Source organism: Gopherus evgoodei, chromosome 3 (assembly GCF_007399415.2).
Source record: "Gopherus evgoodei ecotype Sinaloan lineage chromosome 3, rGopEvg1_v1.p, whole genome shotgun sequence".
NCBI lineage: Eukaryota > Metazoa > Chordata > Testudines > Testudinidae > Gopherus > Gopherus evgoodei.
The window spans coordinates 166,782,831-166,802,389 of NC_044324.1; the positions used below are offsets into that span (position 1 = coordinate 166,782,831).

Here is a 19,559-nt window from a genome sequence, read left to right on the forward strand (position 1 = left end):
ATTCTTAGTTCTGCAGTGAGCTGTGTCACTTTGGTTTTTTTTGTTTGTTTGTTCGTTTGTTTTTTCCCCTCAGTGAATTGTGGGAGAACTTGTCTGTCCTTCTGGGCACATGAGAGGAATTGTCGGAAGGCATTGGAGGACTACCAGCAGGCCGTTCTTAGGCATATGCAGAATGTGCAACTGTGTAGGGTACCAGTGACCAGCTCCCACCAGCCCTCCTGTGTGTTCCTTTGGGGGTGCAGGGCCCTGGACAACGCCCTCTGCCCCACCCCCATTTTCCTTCCCTCCTTTCAAGCCCCATTCCCCAGTGACGGACATGGCCCAGAGGATTAGTGGGTGGGCCTGCTGCTGGCAGTAGGGGTCAGGCCTACCCCTGCACTCACAGGCAGTGGCAGGAAGCAGAGTAACCCAGCTCACTCCACTCCGCTGGCTGGCTCCCTGCTGTGTCGCTCTGCATCCCGCTGCTGGTGAGTGCGGAGGGAGGGGAGGCTTCCCTCAAGCCCCGTCCCCCAAGCAACATGGCTGAGGCGGGGGGAGCACAGTGGGCTGGGGCCAGGTCATTCTGCTTCCTACTGCCGGCACCAGGCCCCCTGCTAATCCCCCAGGACACTCTGGGCCTGTGGGCCCCCCCCAAAGCAGCCCACCACATCTCCTGCCTCCGTGGCCCTGCAGGCTTTGAGCGTGGCCCAGACCCTCCGCGGGCGGTGGGAGAAAAGTAAGTTCTTGGGTTGCATAGGGCGCCGTAATTGGTAGGGAGGACTCTGACTATCAGCATTTGAATGGTTTAGCCTATGCTCACAGTGTAAAAGGAGGTGGTTACCAGCCTGAGTGTAAGCAGTGCTCAGGCTTTAGCCTGTATCCCAGGATTAGCCAGCTACTTTAACTATAAAGTACCACAGTCTTGGGTGAGGTTTGGTGTGTGGATGACTGTAGCACTTGTAGTGTAGATATTCCCTGAGTTAACTCTGCAATGAAGACAACTCTTGAGTGTATCATCTGCCTTAAATTTCACTGCTTATGAGGTATTGATGCAATTGTGGTCCCTAGTAAAACAGGGTAGATTAGTCTCTGAAAATGTGTCATCCTTTATCCTCTGAGTCCCGACTTCTTCCAAAGAAAGAACAGTTATAAGTCTGTCCGAGGGCCCTCTTGTAGAGTTCCAGTTTATCCTCTAACACTAGAAGCTGCTCTGGAGGGTTAGTAAGGCTACAGTTTTCTCATGGAAATTTTAGTAAATTTCCCAGCAGAAGTGCAGGATAAAAAGATAAGTAATTGAAAGGTCACTAAATCATGTAACTTCACAATATTAGCATACACGAGATTGTAGTGGGAGTGCTGAAAGGTGAGGCTGGGGGAGGAGGGGCAGGCAGACAGTTTTGGAGAATGAGCCCATCCCACACACCTCTTGCGGTGACAGCTCCTGTCTTTTATGGCTGGGTACAGCTCCCCACTCCAGGCATTGTGACCCTGTGCTTCAGGTCACAATGCCACTCAGTTTGGGCCTAATCAAATGTGTTTTACAGTTGTTTCCAAGATGTCTCGGACTTTATTCAAATTCATGATTTCTGTGACAGAACTAGCCTAGGTAAGGAGATGTGAGAGGTGGAGTCTTCATTGTACTGAAGATGCTCGGCTCTGTCTCCCCCTCATGTCTGACTCTGCATCTATACAGTGGAACAGATAATGCAGTGCCCATAAGAGGTCTCTGTGTCTGGAAGGCTGCTAGATGGTTGAAACCCAATTCAGCTAAAAACCAAGTTCATGTTGGTAGGCTTTGAGAAGCAATAAGAAATGATGAGAGCCATGCTTGTATGTAGTTGGATAGATTAGTGTGCCATTTATAACAGGCTTACAGTATTAGAGGGATATTAGAGCCAAGATTGCTGTTAGAAGTTAAGGTAACGTGGATGGCACTACCACTTTTCATCTGCATCTGGTAAGGCAAATGCAGCCTTTTTGGGAGTGGACTTTGCTATCGATATCAGTGTCTTTGAGCTAATATGTAGGGACGTTATACTGGTATAAGGTGTGAATTCAAACTGTTATACTGGTATAACTCCCCATGTGGGGACACATTGCAGTATAGTTTTTTGTAATTTTAACTTTTTCCCAGTGTTTGTCACTGTGGAAGGTACTTTACCACAACCTGTTAACTTGAGTTGAACCTACAAAGCTGCCTTATCTTCACTAGGATTTTACTTCAGTTAATTAACTAGTTTGCTAACTTAAGTTAAGGATGCTTTTTTTTTGGTGGAGACAATGCCTGAGTGATTTGGTACCAGATGACCTCAGATTACATCTGTCCATGTGCTGTATTGCCTCTCTTGTTCTCATACTAAAGTTTTCCTTAAGTGTAAATCCATGGAGGCTGTTGGCAGCATATTCTTCATGAAAAATCCCTTGGTTCTGAAGCTTGCTTTGTTTTCCCTGTTCCAGTTGTCAAGAAGTTCAGACCTTGTAAAACTCCTAGCCGTTGGTCTGCTGGACAAGTAATTAATGAGATAAGAAGTTTGACTTTTGTATCTGGTTTGATACTGTGAATTATATAAAAGCTTACTGTGTTTTTACATATTTAAAAAACTTTTTTGTGGATGTAGTAAGTGCCCAAAGAAATGGGTGGTAGATGTGCTTAATCTACAGAGGAGCGTATTTTTCTGGTTAGGATATAGTCTCCTGTGTATTTTTGCTACATATGTGCTCTTTCATTGTTACCTGTAGGATCATCAGTAGATGAAGCAGTATACATTTTAAATTAGATGAGAACATGCTAAAACTCATTTTACTCCCAAACTAGAAAAGGAAGGGAAAATTAGACATTTTTAACGTTCTTGACAAGGCAAATTAAATCAAGAGAAACAACAATTTGTTGAAGGAAAGTGAAGTTCAGTTACTATAGTTTGAGTCATAGGCTGCATACAGTTTGATATCATTCTTGGACAAGAGCCTTGTAGGTGAAGCTTCAAAATTTAATTAATAGCTTTTATATTTAAAGCCAACCATAACATTATTGAAGCTTTATAACTTTGTAAATTCTTCAGGACAGGGACTTTCTTTGCTGTGTTTGTACATTAATTCCTTAGCACAGTCCAATACCTACATGCTGCCACAAATACAAACAACTAAAATGTTGTAGGAGTGAGGGAGCATTTTAGTGTGTTGCTTGCTCAGTTTGCAACACAAGTGCAAGGGCTATTAACTGTGAGACCTTTACATTATTCATCACTTCCTTTGGCTGGAATACTTCCAGAATGTGTGTTTATATAAAGTGCTAAAGGAAAACATTCCAAAGAATACCATTCAGCAAGCATTCTTAATATGTTCTGAACTGAAAGCCCATACACGCATGTGGCTCTTGACGCAACTCTTGTGTTTAGCCTCTGGCCTTCTCGTTGCTAGGAAAAGGTGTTTTTAGCATATGAACTAACATGTTGGGTCATATGTTAAAACACTTATTCCTATTGAATGCAATATCTGAGTTGCCTGTTTATTTTATTTCTAATCTTAATATGGTTATGTGGCTAAAAATTCTAACTAACAAGATGTGTGACTTGTTGGCATTGTTCTTGTCGATTTAGTCTAGAATTACAGCTGGCGTGCATCAGTAGAACAAAGCAGTTTCTAGCTTGTGTTTTGGGCCAAAGCGTATTTAATCAGTTTATTCAGCAGTTTTTTTGACCCAAGAACCTATTGTTGTAAACTTAACAGTCCAGTTGCCCTACTCCCAGTCCTGAGCTCTTAACTATCAGCAGTATGATACTATGGTTACATCTACACAGCACCAGTGCCTGCCTGCCTCCCAACCCCCATGGTAGTGACACTGGGAACCCGGCTCAAGTGTCTAGGCCTCGCATTACAAGACTAAATAGAATGTAGACGTTCCTGCTCGGACTGAAGCCCCGGCTCTGAAATCCACCAAGAGGGTAAAGTTCTTAGAGCCTGGGCTCCAGGCCAAGTGGGAATGTCTACTCAGCTATTTTTAGCCTTGTACTGCTAGTCTAGGTCAGCTGATCTGGGCTCTGAGACTTGCTTCCTGGGATTTCTTTCTGCTGTATAGATGTATCTTTTGATAGTTAAAAAGAACAGATATTTCCTATTTGGCTGCTGTTTTGAAAATCAAGTATTATATACTTAAAAATATGCGTATGTCTATTATGGGAACATATTAGGAAACAAGTGCAGTGAAAATTAGTGTTTTGATGTTCACAGAAGCCCTGGACTTTACTAAATGTATGGCATAGGAGTACTGTTATCCCAACTATACTTCACTCTGATTTGAAAAATTTCCTGAAAACCTGTTTTGAAAAGAATGAATTCCTGTATCTTGTGTATGTGAGCGCACTCTCTTTATGAACTAATTGACCCACTTTTCCTAGATCATTGATCCCCAAACTGTGGGGCATGACTCCCCAGGAGGTATGGAGGAACATTTGGCAGGGGGAGAGCATGATGGGAATCTGACTCTGGCCTCTTTCCTCTGCCCAGGTCCCAGAGATGTGTGGGTAGATTACATTATGGGCGAGGAGGGGAAGCGACATAAAAAGTTTGGGGACCACTGTTTTAGAGGCTGGATAGGAAGAAAGCTGCAGTAGTTGAGGTCTTCACTGGGAGCTTTTGACATGATTTTGGGATTTGAAAGCAACTTTTGTAACCACAATACTAAACTCTTGACTTAGAATTGAAAGTAAGGGGAGGGGAAACCCATCTCTGCAGTGGTTAAAAATATTTTTTTTAATAGAATAAAACATGGATGACTCACGGCTTGTCTGTACAGTTTTCCTGATTAATTCCATGTGTAGACACTCTTATTCTGAAATAAGCTCACTTGGGAACGAGGCATGCGTTCTGCAGAATAAGAATATCCACATGTGGAGTTATCTAGGGAAAATTCCATGTGAGCCTTTAGGCTTGTTTCCGTTGTCTATCAGGAGTGTTCACACTGTCATTTTTAGAGGTAAATCTGAAATATGCCTGGAGTTACACAATGTGGATAAAAATGATTTGTTTCAAAAAAATCAAATTGATTTTTCAGGTTCTTAAAATTTAATTCATGTTTGTTTACAAGTTGCTAATTCTTTATTTCTTATTTCATAATCTTAAATTGCAAAAGTTGATATTTTGTACAAGTTTCTCAGTGTTAGCAGAATTTCAGATTTTATGCAGTATTTTTATATTGAGTTTCACCCTTAAAATGCTAATCTGTTGTGGGGTGGGGAGAATCCAAAGCTAAAATGCTTTGACCAGGCTATATTTGATCAGGATTTTCAGACTGAAGTCAATGGATCTTGTGCTTTTGAGTCATTGTAGGTGCTTCTGAAAATACCACAGTTAGGTGCAAGGTGGTTTAAGCCTAAGTTTAGGCTTCTGTTTTCAAAAACTTTTTAGCTTGTGAATAAAAAGTTCATTAACTTTGTTCATGAATTGAAAGTCTACACTCTGTTAACACTGAAACTATTTAAGTGATAAAAACTTTAGCATAAAATCTTAATACATATAATTTTAGCTCCTTGTGATGCAAACGCTTTATTCACATGAATAGTTCTGTTGACTTCAATGGTTCTAGTGCAGTTACTTGCATATGGATTTAAGTGTTTCTAGGCTCAGTTCTTATTTTTTAATATTTTTGTGTTTTGCCTGTTATGCTAACCTTATTAAAAAGCCTCTAATTTTTTAATCTAAAGTTGCAATAGCATAAGTGAAACTCATTTTGTAAAGCCTCAACCAGATGTAAATAAATGATTAGTGATTTAGATCTTACATTACTGCACCCTGGAATTGCAATGCTCTTAGTACAAAGTACTTGATTGCAAAATTCATGACCATTCAGTGACCATCTTGGCTTGCTATCCCACAGATTTCCTTTTGGATTACATACTTGAATCATGAGGTAAAATTATTTTGACTGGGCCGAAGAACATTTCGGCATTAACAAAGTGTTTAGTCTTCAGTGTTGAGATGCTCTAGGATTCTTTCCTAGTCAATTATGAGAACTTGTCTGTCCTTCAGGGCAGCTTCTGCAAAAGGCATTGTAGGACTCTTGACATTCAGGATTTGTTTTGTTGTGGGTGTTTTTTTTTCCCCTCCATGGCTTCACTGCAAAGTGGGTGTATTCTCGCCCTAGTTAAACTGAAGCTGAGCTCTAATCTATACTCTCAGTTTAAAGCATCTCTGAACCTGGGGCAGAGGCTCACCCAAAGCCTGGGCAAACTTCAGTGAAGAGAGACCCTCAGAAAGCTGGTGTTGCTCTTCCACTGTCCCTCCCAGGAAGTGATAGTCTTTTGACATCGTCCTCCCTGAGCTGTTAAAGAGGCCTTCAGCTCTGTCCATTTCAGCCCCTTTGATTCCACTTAAAAATAACTCCATCAGTATTGACCACAGATAGGGGCTGAAAGCCTCTTACTATCTTTGTATACCATATTCTTCTTTATCAACTATAGGAGTATCCTTTAGCCTTGCTTGCATCCACTTTTGATCTACCATTGAGTACCAGTACTCTCTTTCCGTACCTTACTAGAACAGCTATCAGTTTCCTCTGGTTCCTGGATCCTGCTCTTGAAGATAGGGTGAAATATTCCTTGTTCTAACCTACATATGGAACGCTCTGTCTGGTTGGTTGGTTGAGCTTTCAAAGCCATAATGTCTTGATATTTGTCTGGCTAATGTGATAACTCTTAATTCTGCATCTGATCAATCCTAAAATGTCATGGAATGTTCTAGGCATCAGTAAATGGTACCTTATTGATTTCTGGGGAAATCAAAACACCAAAAGAGGGAAAGTAAGGAACACGAGCGCCTTTTCTCTGTTTAGTAAAGCCAGTGCTTCAAGCTCCTTTGTAATTGTCTGTAGATCAAAGAACTGGTTGATGGAGCTCATTAATGCCTTCCAATATCTCACCTCTGCCCGTTTTCCCAAGAGCTGAATATATTGGTATCCTGAAAGACTTATCTCCCAGACAGGAGAGAGAGGGTGAGTGTGTGTGTGTGTGTGAGAGAGAGAGAGAGATTGATCGTGATCTTGGTATAGGGGATACATAATCCCTAGTGGGGCAGGAGATTTGGGGACCTTGGTATGGGGAAGGGGCAGTGGTGCTGCACCCCCAACTGCTGGTATGGGTATGGAGAATGGGGGCACCTAACACAGGGAGAATGAGTGGGCCCTAGTATGTGGTGGAGGGGAGAATGGGGGACACAGTAGCCCCCAGGCATGAGGGAGAGAACATTGGAGTTGCAGGGACTCCTGCGATAGAGGGAAAAGGGAGGGTGGCACTCCAGGGAGGATGAACGGATGCAAGGAGCCCTGGTGTGTACAATAAAGAAGTTAAGTGTTGGAGTTCTCCCTAGTAGATATTTCATAAAAGCAGGAGATGAGCTAGCTCTTCAGTAGGAATTGGAGACTAGTCAGACATGTTTTTGTGGTACACTTAAATTTTTTTTAAAGGCGAGTTTTGGAGAAGCTTCTATAACGACACTAAGGCCACGTCCAGACTAGGAATTAAAATCGATTTTAGATACGCAACTTCAGCTACGAGAATAACGTAGCTGAAGTCGAATTTCTAAAATCGAGGTACTCACCAGTCTGGACGGGGCTCCATCGATGTCCGCGGCTCTCCGTGTCGATTCCGGAACTCCGTTCGGATTGATGGAGTTCCGGAATCGATGTAAGCGCGCTCGGGGATCGATACACCGCGTCCAGACTAGACGCGATATATCGATCCCCGAGCAATCGATTTTAACCCGCCGATGCCGCGGGTTAGTCTGGACGAGGGCTAATTAAACTTTCTAATGTTGCTTTAACACAAACCATGCTAGAACATGATTTGTTTCAGATCAAGGTTAAAATGAAAACTAAATTGTTCAAGTTCTTGATACAATAAGGATGTCTGAACTCGATACTAGTGTTCTACCCCCCCAGTAGTTCAAACATATAATACATTTTACTCCTGTAAAGCAGTATAAATGTGTGAATAAAAGGCCAGTCATATGGCAGCTAGGTGTCCACTGTGCAATCCTCCTAAACAAAAGTGTGCCTTGGTGATATTTACATGCAAAAATTTTTTGCTTTTCAGTGCGAGGATGTCGTCCTGGCAAGATCGTGCAGATGACAGAAGCAGAAGTTCGAGGATTGTGCATAAAATCACGAGAAATCTTTCTTAGCCAGCCTATTCTCCTGGAACTGGAGGCACCACTGAAAATCTGTGGTATGTAAATATCTGTGTATCTTGTCTTGTATCTCTAGTGTATACTTCAAAATTGGCATTTTGTTGGGAAAGGTGGAAACATAATAAATTGAAGATGGTTTTTTGTGGTTTTGCACCTTTTTCTGAGCGACATACCAAATGGCCTTGAGTAACGTGGGTTGCAAAAATGGCCGTCTTCACTAGCTAGATAAGAAATTACGTTGATTTAATACTGAAGAGCTGATTGACAGTTGGCAGAGCATTTACTCTGAAAGACTTGTCAGCATTTAGGGTGTATGTGATTAAATTTAGCCTTCTGTAGTGCAAATTGTGTGGCTCCACACCTAGAAGAGGAGAACCACTAGACTGGGGTTTTCTAATTTCAAGTGTATTCTGTAAATGGTGAGTCACATTAAAACATAGCATAAACACTTACATCATAATAGAACATGTTCATTTCAAAATGTATGAAAAATGCAAAGTCTTTAACCAACATACATTGCTACATTTAACTAATTCCAGTTGTATTCTCAGAATGGATTCCCATTCACTTAAAGCAATTTAAACGAAATTTTAAAATGTAATTCACTGTCTATGTAATTACATTGGATATGTATTTTTAAACCACTTTGATTTTCATTCTACATAATGAACTCTTCAAGCTTTGTAGAAGACTTTGGCAGGTCCTTTCAGATAAATATTGGTAAACCTAAAATCCACGTAATTCCTTATTAACCTCTTTATAAAGTTAATGCTGGATATTTGCAGTAATTGGTGTACAAGCACAATATAGTTCCCAATGCTGGTTAGTAAACACCATCCAGTTTGTTTGTCAGGCTTTTACATAGGGAGGAAGTGTTGCATGTAATGAACAGTACTATGATGCTGCCTTTTAAAATCCTGAATTTCTTGAATTAAATATTCAATACTGAAGTGTTATGGTTCAAACTCGCTCATATGTGTGGGCCCAAAGACTTTCATGGACCATCCTAGACCTTAGATTAGACCAGTCATGCAGAAATCATCAACTTTCCTAACTTGTGGTATATGATCACAGGGATTTTTCTAATTACCAATATCCTAATATTAATGGCAAACTCATCTTAAATGACTGTTGTTTTTTTTAAAGCATTGCCTATTATACATTATCTTAAAACTGAAGACTAATCTAGTTTTGCTGTTAATCCTCTGTACTTCACTTGATATGAACAATAAACTGAGTAAAAAAAGCTAAAGTGAAACCAATGAAATGATGTAAGGAGATATTTTAATCCAAACTGAAACAGAAGACTCATTATACTAGGCAAACCTGCAGCCATGCCCCTTTAGGCTAAATTTTGGATTCAACTTATCTGAAGGTGTTCTTTGTGCTGAAAATGATGGGGCAACAAATTTGAAGCTAAACTTAAGTTGCGATAACTTGCAGGAGAACATGATATAGGCCAGGGGTGGGCAAACTTTTTGGCCTGAGGGCCACATTGGGGTGGGGAACTTGCTTGCAGGGCCATGAATGTAGTGCTGGGGCAGGGGGTTGGGGTGCAGCAGGGAGTGTGGAGGGTGGGGGGGCGGTGGTGTGCAGGAAGGGCTCAAGGCAGGGGGTTGGGGCAGAGGAGGGGTGCGGGATGTATGGCGGGGCCTCAGGGAAGGGGGTTGAGGTGCAAGGTGCAGCAGGGAGTTGGGTTGCAGGCAGGGGGCCCAGGGCAGGGAGTTGGGATGCAGGAGGGGCTCGGGGTGTGGGCTCCAGCCTACCACCACTTGCCTGGAGTGGCTCCGGTGTGGCAGCGACGTGCAGCCACCTGGCCCTGCACCACTGCAGGAAATGGTTGGCACTGTGTCCCTGTTGCCCCTGTGGGAGGGAGCGCAGAGGGCTCTGCTCTCCTGTGAATACCTCCCCTGAAGCTCCCGTTGGTGCTGGTTCTCCGTTCCTGGCCAGTGGGAGCTTCAGGGGAGGTACCCAGAGACAAGGGCAGCATGAAGAGCTCTTCTTCCCCCTTCTCACCCCCCCCCCCACTTCCCCAGGCCACAGGGACGTGGTGCTGGCCCCTTCTGGGAGGAGTGTGGGGCCTGCAGTGCCATGGGAGTGGCAATCCCATGGGCTGGATTCAAAGCAGTGAGGGGCCTGATCCGGCCCACGAGCCATACTTTGCTCACCTCTGATATAGGCATTAGGATGTTTCTGATGTTTAGGGAGCTTGAGTCCTATGTATGGTGACTAAGAGAAGCTCTTGTCCAAGTAGAAATAATTTTTTTAACCAGTCTTAAAATAAATAAAACAATGTGCAGCTACGCTAATCATCTGGCCTACTAATTACATTAACTCATATGTTTGGGATTTATGTGGGTTACGTAAGCCAATACCTTTCATATAACATTTTCATTTTATGCCAATTTTCTCTTTAAAAACCATGTAGTTCTTGTTCTGGCAGGCTTCAGATCTGACTTGCAGTTTAGCTCAAACTTGTATCTCTCAGGCATCTTGAACGGATTACTAAATGTCTTTCTAAATGTGGAGTCGTGGCCTACTTACAAAATGGTTTCTGCAAAATATTGTCCACTTATCCTCTTTCAACACTTGACTGTGGGTCTAATTGCAAATAAAATATAATGAAACTTTACCCAAATATTTTATTGATTATCCATGTACAGTAATTGGTGCCTGACAGTGAGGTTCCATATACTTACATTGTTAAATTAGGCTTATTGGAAGTAGAGATGTATGTAGAGAGAATATGTATACCCATTCAACTAACACTACTCTGCCCTAAATGTAGGTCTTAAGGAGAGCTCTCTGCTTCAGTTTGTGGCCTACAAACGTTGTCAGTTTACCATTGTCATCTTTGCAGCATCTGTGATCTTTGTCTGATGCAAGCTCTAGTTCATTGTGCATACAAGTATTTGTCTACAAGGTACCAGGCTGTAAAGGAAAACTTAAACAAGCAAAATCCCTTTATTCTTCTGTGACTATTATCTTGTATATCTAAGGTGAGACTCACTGCATCAGTATGCACTGTAGGAATTTGCTTACATGGGCTTAGCTATCTTTCTCTTCAGAGGAATCAGTAACTTCACTAGATTCGAAGTCAAATAATGCAGTTTGTCTAGTATTATGACAGGTCCAGGATAGCAAGTGTCCTCAAACACCAAATTGGCTTCTGGGCCCCTTTTGTAGAAGCTACGTATCTTTCTCTGGAATAAACAGCATAACTGTTTAACCTAGTGAATTGTGTACAGCAATAGCTTTAACTCCATATGCTAGTGTTTTTTAACTAGTGGTCCATGGACTCCTTGGGGTCCACAGACTAAGATTTCCAAAGGCGTCCACACTTCCATTTGAATTTTTTTAGGGGTCTGGAAATGAAAAAAGTTTAAAAACCACTGCCATACACCAAGCTAATAAACTTTTACTTTTTTTTCCCCCAGTGGACCAGGGACATGGCATGAAATAAAAAATATATATGACTATATCTCTTTTAGTGGTTCTTGAACATTTTAAGAGGAATAGCCAGACTGGATCCCATTTGAGGTCCATCTATCCTGTCTGACAATGACCGGTACCATATTCTTCAGAGATCTTTGTGAAAGGCAGATGTGGGATAATCTGCCTCCTGTGTTAAGTTTCATCCTGATCTGTTGTTGGTAAAGATTGACTTGAACCCTGAAGCATAAGGTTTAATATCCCTTTAAAAAAAATTGTCCCGGAATTATGATGTTTCCTCTTCTACGTCTATGTGCAGAATGAATTTTATGTGCACCATTATGCAGGTGATGTGTGGTGGGGATGAGGCAGAGGGGTTCAAAGTGTCGGTGAGGGATCAGGGCTAGGGCAGAGAGGATGGGGTGAGGGCTCTGGACTAGGGCAGGGAGTTGGGGTACAGGAGGGGATATGGGCTCGGGGAAGGAGTTTGGGTGCGGGAGGGGGGATATGGACTCGGGGAAGAAGTTTGGGTGCGGGAGGGGGCTCAGGTCTGGGACAGGGCATTAGGCTGCGGGCTCGGGGGTGGGGATGAAAGGTTTGGGATGCAGGCTACTCTAGGCTGTGACAGGAAGAGAGGACTCTCCCTAGCGTTCTCTTGCTGCAGCAGCCCAGGGCTTCAGGAGAGGTGCCTCTCCTCACTGCGCACTTGTGTGGCCCTTGTTAGTCTGCCGCGTGGCCACACAGTTTAGAGGGAATGTTGTTCTGAGATACTCTTGATATCCATTGTGATGTCCCATACCTATCTAATCATGTTGTGGATCACTCCATAAAATATTAAATTATCTATCTCTTACACTATCCACCTTTTCTGTGGCCACTTTGTGTTCTATTGCATGAAAAAGATTCTACAGGTGGATGTGGTTCTGAAATCCTGTTAGCTTCTGCACATTTTGAACTTGAAACAGAGAAGCCAAAAAAGACGTGGACCTAAGTGTAGAGTATGGAGAGGAGCTTGGGTTTGCTTGTTCAAAAAACCTCTGGCAACTGAGATGGAGACTGGCTTACAATTAATGAGAAGCATCTTTGCTTGACCACTGTAGGCACTTCACCATTTTGCCAGCAGTCGGCCTAGATCACATCGAAGTGTCCCACAAATCATTCAAAACCTAAATGGGTCAAGTTGTATAAATTTAAATCAGTCAGTAGTAAGGAGTGTATGCTTATGCAATGAATCCTGCAAATAGCAAGGGTACATAGGTATTTTAACAGTAGTTCTCAAAGTGCTTTACAATGGAAGTATCACATCCCCATTTGCAGATGGGGAAACTAAGGCATAGCAAGATGAAGTGACTTGCCCAAGGTCACCCAATAGATGAGTGGCAGAGCCAGGAATAGAACCCCTTGCCAGCGATCTGTTCTGTAAGCTACTCTGCCTTCCTGTACACACGTAATTGTAAAGAATTCTTTAGTGTTTATTTTTCTATTCTTCCATCACACCCGCCTGCACAGTTATAGTTAGCCAGCCTCTGGGTGATATAGTATTCTGTGCCAACTAATTATGACAGAACTGTTGCACTATGCAGCCTGCCTATTTTTTTTTTTTTTTTGGTGGGTGGGGGAGTGGCCCTTTGTGGAATATATGGTAAGTGGTAGGTGAATCTGGCTGAATAATTTGTCAGAATAATACTCATTGTATCAGTTTTTAATAACTATTTGCAAGCTTGCTGGATATCTTTTGTATAGGATATGATTTTCAAGAGTTCTATATTGTGTGGTATAGCAAATTGGGTGCACACAAAACACATGAAAGAAGGCACTTAGCCAAGTTACCTTGTCCAGTGACATTGTATAGTAGCTGTAATATTGCTGGGTCAACAGTTGACTTTTTAGGGTATAAAACAGAGAATAGCTTAATACATCACCTGCCTCTACTGATTTTTCCAGTTTCTTTACTGATTGGAGTGTAGTGGTAAACCTACAAGTTGCTTTGCTTTCTAAAAATAGTTAGATTTGCTACCTTCTGTGTATTATTTGCATAGAGTCAGCTTTCTTCTGAATTTACATTTAAATTTCTACAAATAAACTGGAATTTCCCATCTTTTCCAGGGACTACTTAGTTAAATGGAAAGGAAGATTATGTACCCTTCAGAATGTTTCTGGAACTGAAACTGTAATTCTCTGCAAATCTTGTGGTCAATTTCCGTAGATTGAGTGCTTCAATTTTAGCTTTCTTTATCCTTTCTGAACAGACCATCTGAAAGATCTTTCCAGAATATCAGTCTAACTGCCTCTCAAATTCTTAACTGACCCTCTAAAATGAGTACTTATTCAATGTCTTGGTTTCAGTAAGGTATTTTATGATATTGTACTAATATTTATTTCTTTAAATTTACCTTATTCAGGTGACATTCATGGGCAATATACAGATTTACTTCGATTGTTTGAGTATGGAGGATTCCCACCAGAAGCCAACTATCTTTTCCTGGGAGATTACGTAGACAGAGGCAAGCAGTCTCTGGAAACCATCTGCCTATTACTGGCATACAAAATCAAGTATCCAGAAAACTTCTTTCTCCTAAGAGGAAACCATGAGTGTGCTAGCATTAATCGTATCTATGGATTCTATGATGAATGTAAGCAAAACCTTCTAGTTCTCAAAAGTTGCTTCTATTTAACAATATGTTGTAGGACTAAAAGTAGATTTTTAACCAAATAATGACTGTTCATTGCAAGAATTTATCAAAGCAATCTGTAGGAAAAGCTTTCCATAAATTATTTTGAAACACAACTTATGTCTCTTAATACTTGGTTTTACATATGCGGTCTTTACTTGAAGTAAATTTACTCTGAAATGCTTTTAACAGGTGATCTTTACAGGTTTTATGAAACTTGAATAATTCAACTTTTAGACTTTGGGCAGGGTGTAATGCACATTGTAGGTTGGCTATATAATTCCTTTTCTAATAGACTACTCTGTTCCTGCAGGCAAACGGCGATTTAATATTAAACTTTGGAAGACATTCACAGACTGCTTTAACTGTCTGCCTATTGCAGCCATTGTGGATGAGAAGATCTTCTGCTGTCATGGAGGTAAGATAATTACTTCAGTCTGACAATGAATGTAGTTATATTTTTCCTAACCATTACATTATTAGTGTCAATCTCTGGCCCAGGATCAGACTAAAACACAGTTCCATGTTGCATACAATAGCAATTAAATTACCATTAAGAGTAACTTTAATGGCACCATTAAGATAACTGTGTCTTATTCCTGTTCATCTCATCATCCTCACTCGGTGTTCTCCCTTATTGTTGTGCTCAGGAACAGGATCTTTGCATTTATCTTCCAGTATGCCTAGGTCATTGTACTGCGTGATAACAGAAAATGCAAACCAAAAATTGCACTTTTCTCCTTCAGAATCAGACTGAAGTTTAATGTGAAGTTAGCTTTAAAGAACTGACTTGCATACACATGCTGATTCCTCTCCACCCCCCAAATTGCATAATAAATTGCCCAATCGTGGGATAAACTTGTCAAACACAGAGGCAAACAAGTTCATAAATTGTTTGTGCTCCTGTGTCCAATCATTTGTTCCAGTGTATTTTCCTCACCTCCTCACCGTCAATGGCGTGCAAGGCTTTTTCTCCCTTCCCGTATCCATTCCCTCCACAGCTGGCTTCTTAGCTTTCTTCACTTTTTCTCACTGGAGCCTAGGCAGAATGTAACCTATTTGCCTCCTTATAGAGTGATCTGCCAGCCAAGTGGGCTGAGCCACGCCTGTAGTGTTTTGTGTCCAAACTGCTCCAGCTATGGGCTTCATGGTGCTGCAGGTATAATGCCTTCTCTACCTCCTTCAAGACTGACTGGAGCGGGCTCAGGTTCTAAATTTCCTTCTGTTTTCTTGGTGAACAGGAGGACTTCTGACAGCAAGGCAATGGTAACAAAGTGGGAGTGGCTCAGTTTTGCCTCAAGATTCAGGTGATGAGTGCAGCCCCTGTTTCGACCAACAATTGGAGGCTGCCTAAATTGGAGCTCAGACTTCCATTTTCCCAGTACAGTATGGGGCAGGTAGCATGCCTTTTGCAAGAGCTGCTGAGCAGTTGTCCAGTCCTGTTTCTTGAGCACTTCCCCTCTCCTTCTTGGGTGAATAGCATCTCAAAAGAGCCATCACTCTATCCCCACCTGGCTTAATGCCTCTGCTTGTTTCAAGTGATTATGATATGAGATCTAGATCTCCACTCCCCTCCCCCTTCGCATATGTGAAGGAGATCAAATGAAAGATGCATGTGTACCTTGAGGGATCCAGTATTCATTATTTCAGTGCTAAGTTGTGTAGGTTGTCAGTAGCAGTGCACAGGGACAGTCTTGTGATGCTGATTGTTAGCAATGAGGTGGAATATGAGAGCAGTCTGTATGAGTAATGGTGAAGGATTTATAAAATGTAACGAGCAGTTTGTTTCTAGGGTATGGGTTCAGTGTTTGGGTGTAGAACAGGTATAGGTAGTTCCTGTTCAGTACTGCTTGCCTGAAAACAAGCTTTGCCTTAGCAAAGAGAAGGTTTTACTCTGTCCTACAGATGTCATGTGCCTATTCAGTGTGTGATGAGCACTATCTGCAAAGGCATAGTGTGAGTATGTGTTCCTTTATCAACCACAGGTGTTCAGCTTCTGCCAGCCCAGAGTAGAATCTGCTAATGCCTTGCATAACTTTCAATTACAGCCCATTTCCTTTTTAGCTCATGAGGAATCCATTGCTTTAGTAGCATGGCTGAGTCTTGCTAGCGTAAGACAACTCATCAGCTTTATATGCTGAAATACTGGGCTCTCTCCCGAGTTGGAAAGCCCTTGCACACTGCTACTTAGCATTGGTCCAGGTTGTTAAATGAGTAGAAGCAGATTTCACTACCTAAAATACAGGCTTTTTCTGTGAAATACTCAAGTTCTCCCAGAATTTTTTATTTTGATCCTGAAAATTGCTAGCTTTTAAAAAAGCTACTTTCTGGGATTATCTAATTTAATTTTTCATAAGTGTGTATACCAACGGTGAATCAAAAGGAAAGAGTAGAAGCAAGCCTGTAGAGGGAGTGCATCTGTGCAGGGATAAATTTGGAAGCTGGTCACTTATCACTCTCTCGCAAGTTTGAACAGCAGAAAGAAAACCATTGGTTCAGATTGTTGAATGCATTGTCAAAGAATCTTGATTTACAGGTATGGAATCTATTCCAAGTAGTTTAGGTATAATACTTAAGTTTCTTAAAAAAACATATAATTGAAGGTTTTTGCTAATCCCTTTAGCAGAAATATTTCCCAAATCATGACACCGATGGCACTTAAACTCGGGCAATAGACACTAACCGGTGAGGTGGTATAGGAGTATGTGGCTTGTGCAGACCCTCTTACTGCTGACCATAGACTAAAAAAACAAAAAACTTGAAATTCTGCATGCATTGTACTTGGGAGCAGAGGCTCATGAGAGAACCCCAGAAGGTGATTATTTCTGGAAAACAGATACAAGGTGTAAACAAGTTTCCCTTATAAACATAACTGAGGATTTAAAAACATGTATGTTTTTTATTTTTAAAAAGTAAGACAACCTCAAATTCTGTGTACCATTTAGAGAATATTCTAACTTTAAAAACAAGTGCCCTTTAAGACTTGTAACGCTTCCAGATAGAGGCAAAAGTATTAGCACTATTAAAGCTGATTGGCAGATATGAAAAGCTTAGCAGAATGTCCTGAATACTCCAAAATAACAAACAGCCCAGGGTGGCACTTTAGCACATTTGAGTGGTAAATCTTGCCGTCTCTTCTCCTCCCCATGCCCTCCAAACTGCTTTTCAGGTCCCCGAGTTATGGATTGTCAGCACCTGCTCATGAAGTCTGAGTCTGTGTACACTGTACCGGTAATAAAACAAACCTGCTGGAGTTCGGAGCCAGCGTATAGGCGTAAGGTAGGTGCCTTTTTTACTATATTGTGTATTTTTGCATAGTTTTTAAAAACTTTGCCCTCTGGGATATACAATAAAAACTTTGCAAAACCGCATAACATAGTAAACAAAAGGCACTTCACTTATCCAATTAGGCAGCGTGCTGAAATCCTGATTTCACACCGATGTTCCTTTCCTGCTTACATTTCTGCAGTTCTCTTCTTTGCACACACACTCCATCTGATTATATAAACCAAATCTTCCCTCTGCTACAGTCTCTCCAATATGTTGTTGCTGAAATTGTCTATCACTGACTCAGATGTTCCCCTCTTTGAATCCCTTCACTGGCTTTTTGACTGCACATCAGATTGAAGTTTCTCATCCTTGCCTTTAGGGCCTTCGACAGCTCCGTACTCACTTCTTCATTTTACCCTGTCTCTTTGCTTAAATTTAGCCTACCTCTGAACCATCCCCAGTTTCCTCCTTTCACTCTTCTCTTCGGGTCCTCTTCCATGCTGCTCCATGCTTATCTCTTCTCCTCATGTGTGAATGGACCTTGCTGCTTCAGAATCTTCCTCAAAGCCACTCTTTCAGGAGTCCTTTCAGTGATAAACTGCTGTTAACCTTCTGTACTGTTAATCTCATATTGTCGCCGTATCTATTGTCAGAATAGTTTGTCTGCCTGAATTAGGTTTTGATCTCTTGGGGGAGGAGGCAAGGTCTTTATGTGCAACACAAAGCATAGAAATGGTGTTTCAGTGGGAATTCTGTGATTGGTGTGACACCACTAGCATAATGTTGGGGCTTCCTGAGAGGGGATGCAGCAATATACAAATAGCAAAAGATGATTTGAGAATACCTGAGGAGAGCCATGGGTTAAATTCCCTAAGTTTGTAGAGTATCCCTTTTGCCCTCTTTATCATGATTCTGTATGGGATGCACTTTTTCCTAGAGTAAAAATCAGACAGCCAGCAGAGCTCTCTTCTTATTGTTTATAATGTTTTTCCCTTTTTGATTCACCAGTGCTTAGATTTGATGAGGACAATAAGGCCCCTTAACTTCCATGTTTTGATCTTGCTTTGGCTTAGCCTACACATGCACCTGTATAATCCTTTTAGTGCATTTAAATTTATAAAAACACTTGTCTGTGTCTCGTTACCAGCAAATGGCTGCATCAGAGGACCAGGCTTGTAACTGTTGCCATGTCACAAGTTGCAGTCTGAAAACTACACTACTGCATTAAGAGTTTACCATCTTTATCCATGAGGTATTGAGGTGCACAGGTAATCATTGTAGTGGGGGCAGTTTGACAGTAGTTTTTCTAATTTATATTAAATCCAGGTAGTCTGTCGATCTTAACCCTTGACCACTGTCAACTCTGTTGTTCACAGTAGGAGGAGGTGGGATAAGAGGCAATCTCAGCTTCTTGCAAAAGTGATCTTTATTTGCAGATGTTCAGATTGTATTTCAGTATTTCAGCATTTAAAACAATTCTAATGCTGCTATACGCTGGTGTCTTACACAATCTTCAGCCTTGCACCCACTGGACTTACAGCACTCTGCTTATCCAGGTAGCTCACTTTTTTATTTTAAAGGCAATTTGTGTTTTGTTGATGGTGTTTTGGGTAGCTTTGGATACCAGTACCTTTTTTCCTAGGAGTCTACATTGACTAACCTATGCACATGACCGTGCCTTGTACCATATCACACAATAATTTTGCTGGATAAGATCTACGAGACAAATACAGAAGAGATTTTAAATTGATGCAACTTGCATGTCAGTAGGTCAGAAGAGGATTGTGGAAGGAAGGTTAAGTAACTGTAAGAAGAGTGTCAATTAAAGCTGACTAGGGCCTACTTTTACATGACTACTTCCTCCCTGATGTGTAGGTAACAGAAATTTAAACTTGTTTGGACCCAATTTTGAAGGTGTTATTTGCACCAATTTACATATCTATCTTTATATTCAGTGAAAGAACCAGTCTTTCTTAAATAATGACTGAAGATAAAACTGTCTTATTAAATGCTTGGAATATTGAAAAA

At 41.4% G+C, this 19,559-nt stretch overlaps 1 protein-coding gene across 1 annotated transcript in view; it reads left to right on the forward strand.

Moving 5' to 3' along the window:
* The window catches only part of LOC115649418 (serine/threonine-protein phosphatase PP1-beta catalytic subunit-like), a 51,343-nt gene that overhangs the window by 11,858 nt on the left and 19,926 nt on the right, over positions 1-19,559 (forward strand). Inside the window, exons 2-4 of the mRNA XM_030558359.1 lie at positions 8,064-8,195; positions 13,992-14,222; positions 14,575-14,679. Coding sequence (XP_030414219.1) covers positions 8,064-8,195; positions 13,992-14,222; positions 14,575-14,679 — 468 coding nt within the window. The remainder of the gene's footprint in view (positions 1-8,063; positions 8,196-13,991; positions 14,223-14,574; positions 14,680-19,559) is intronic.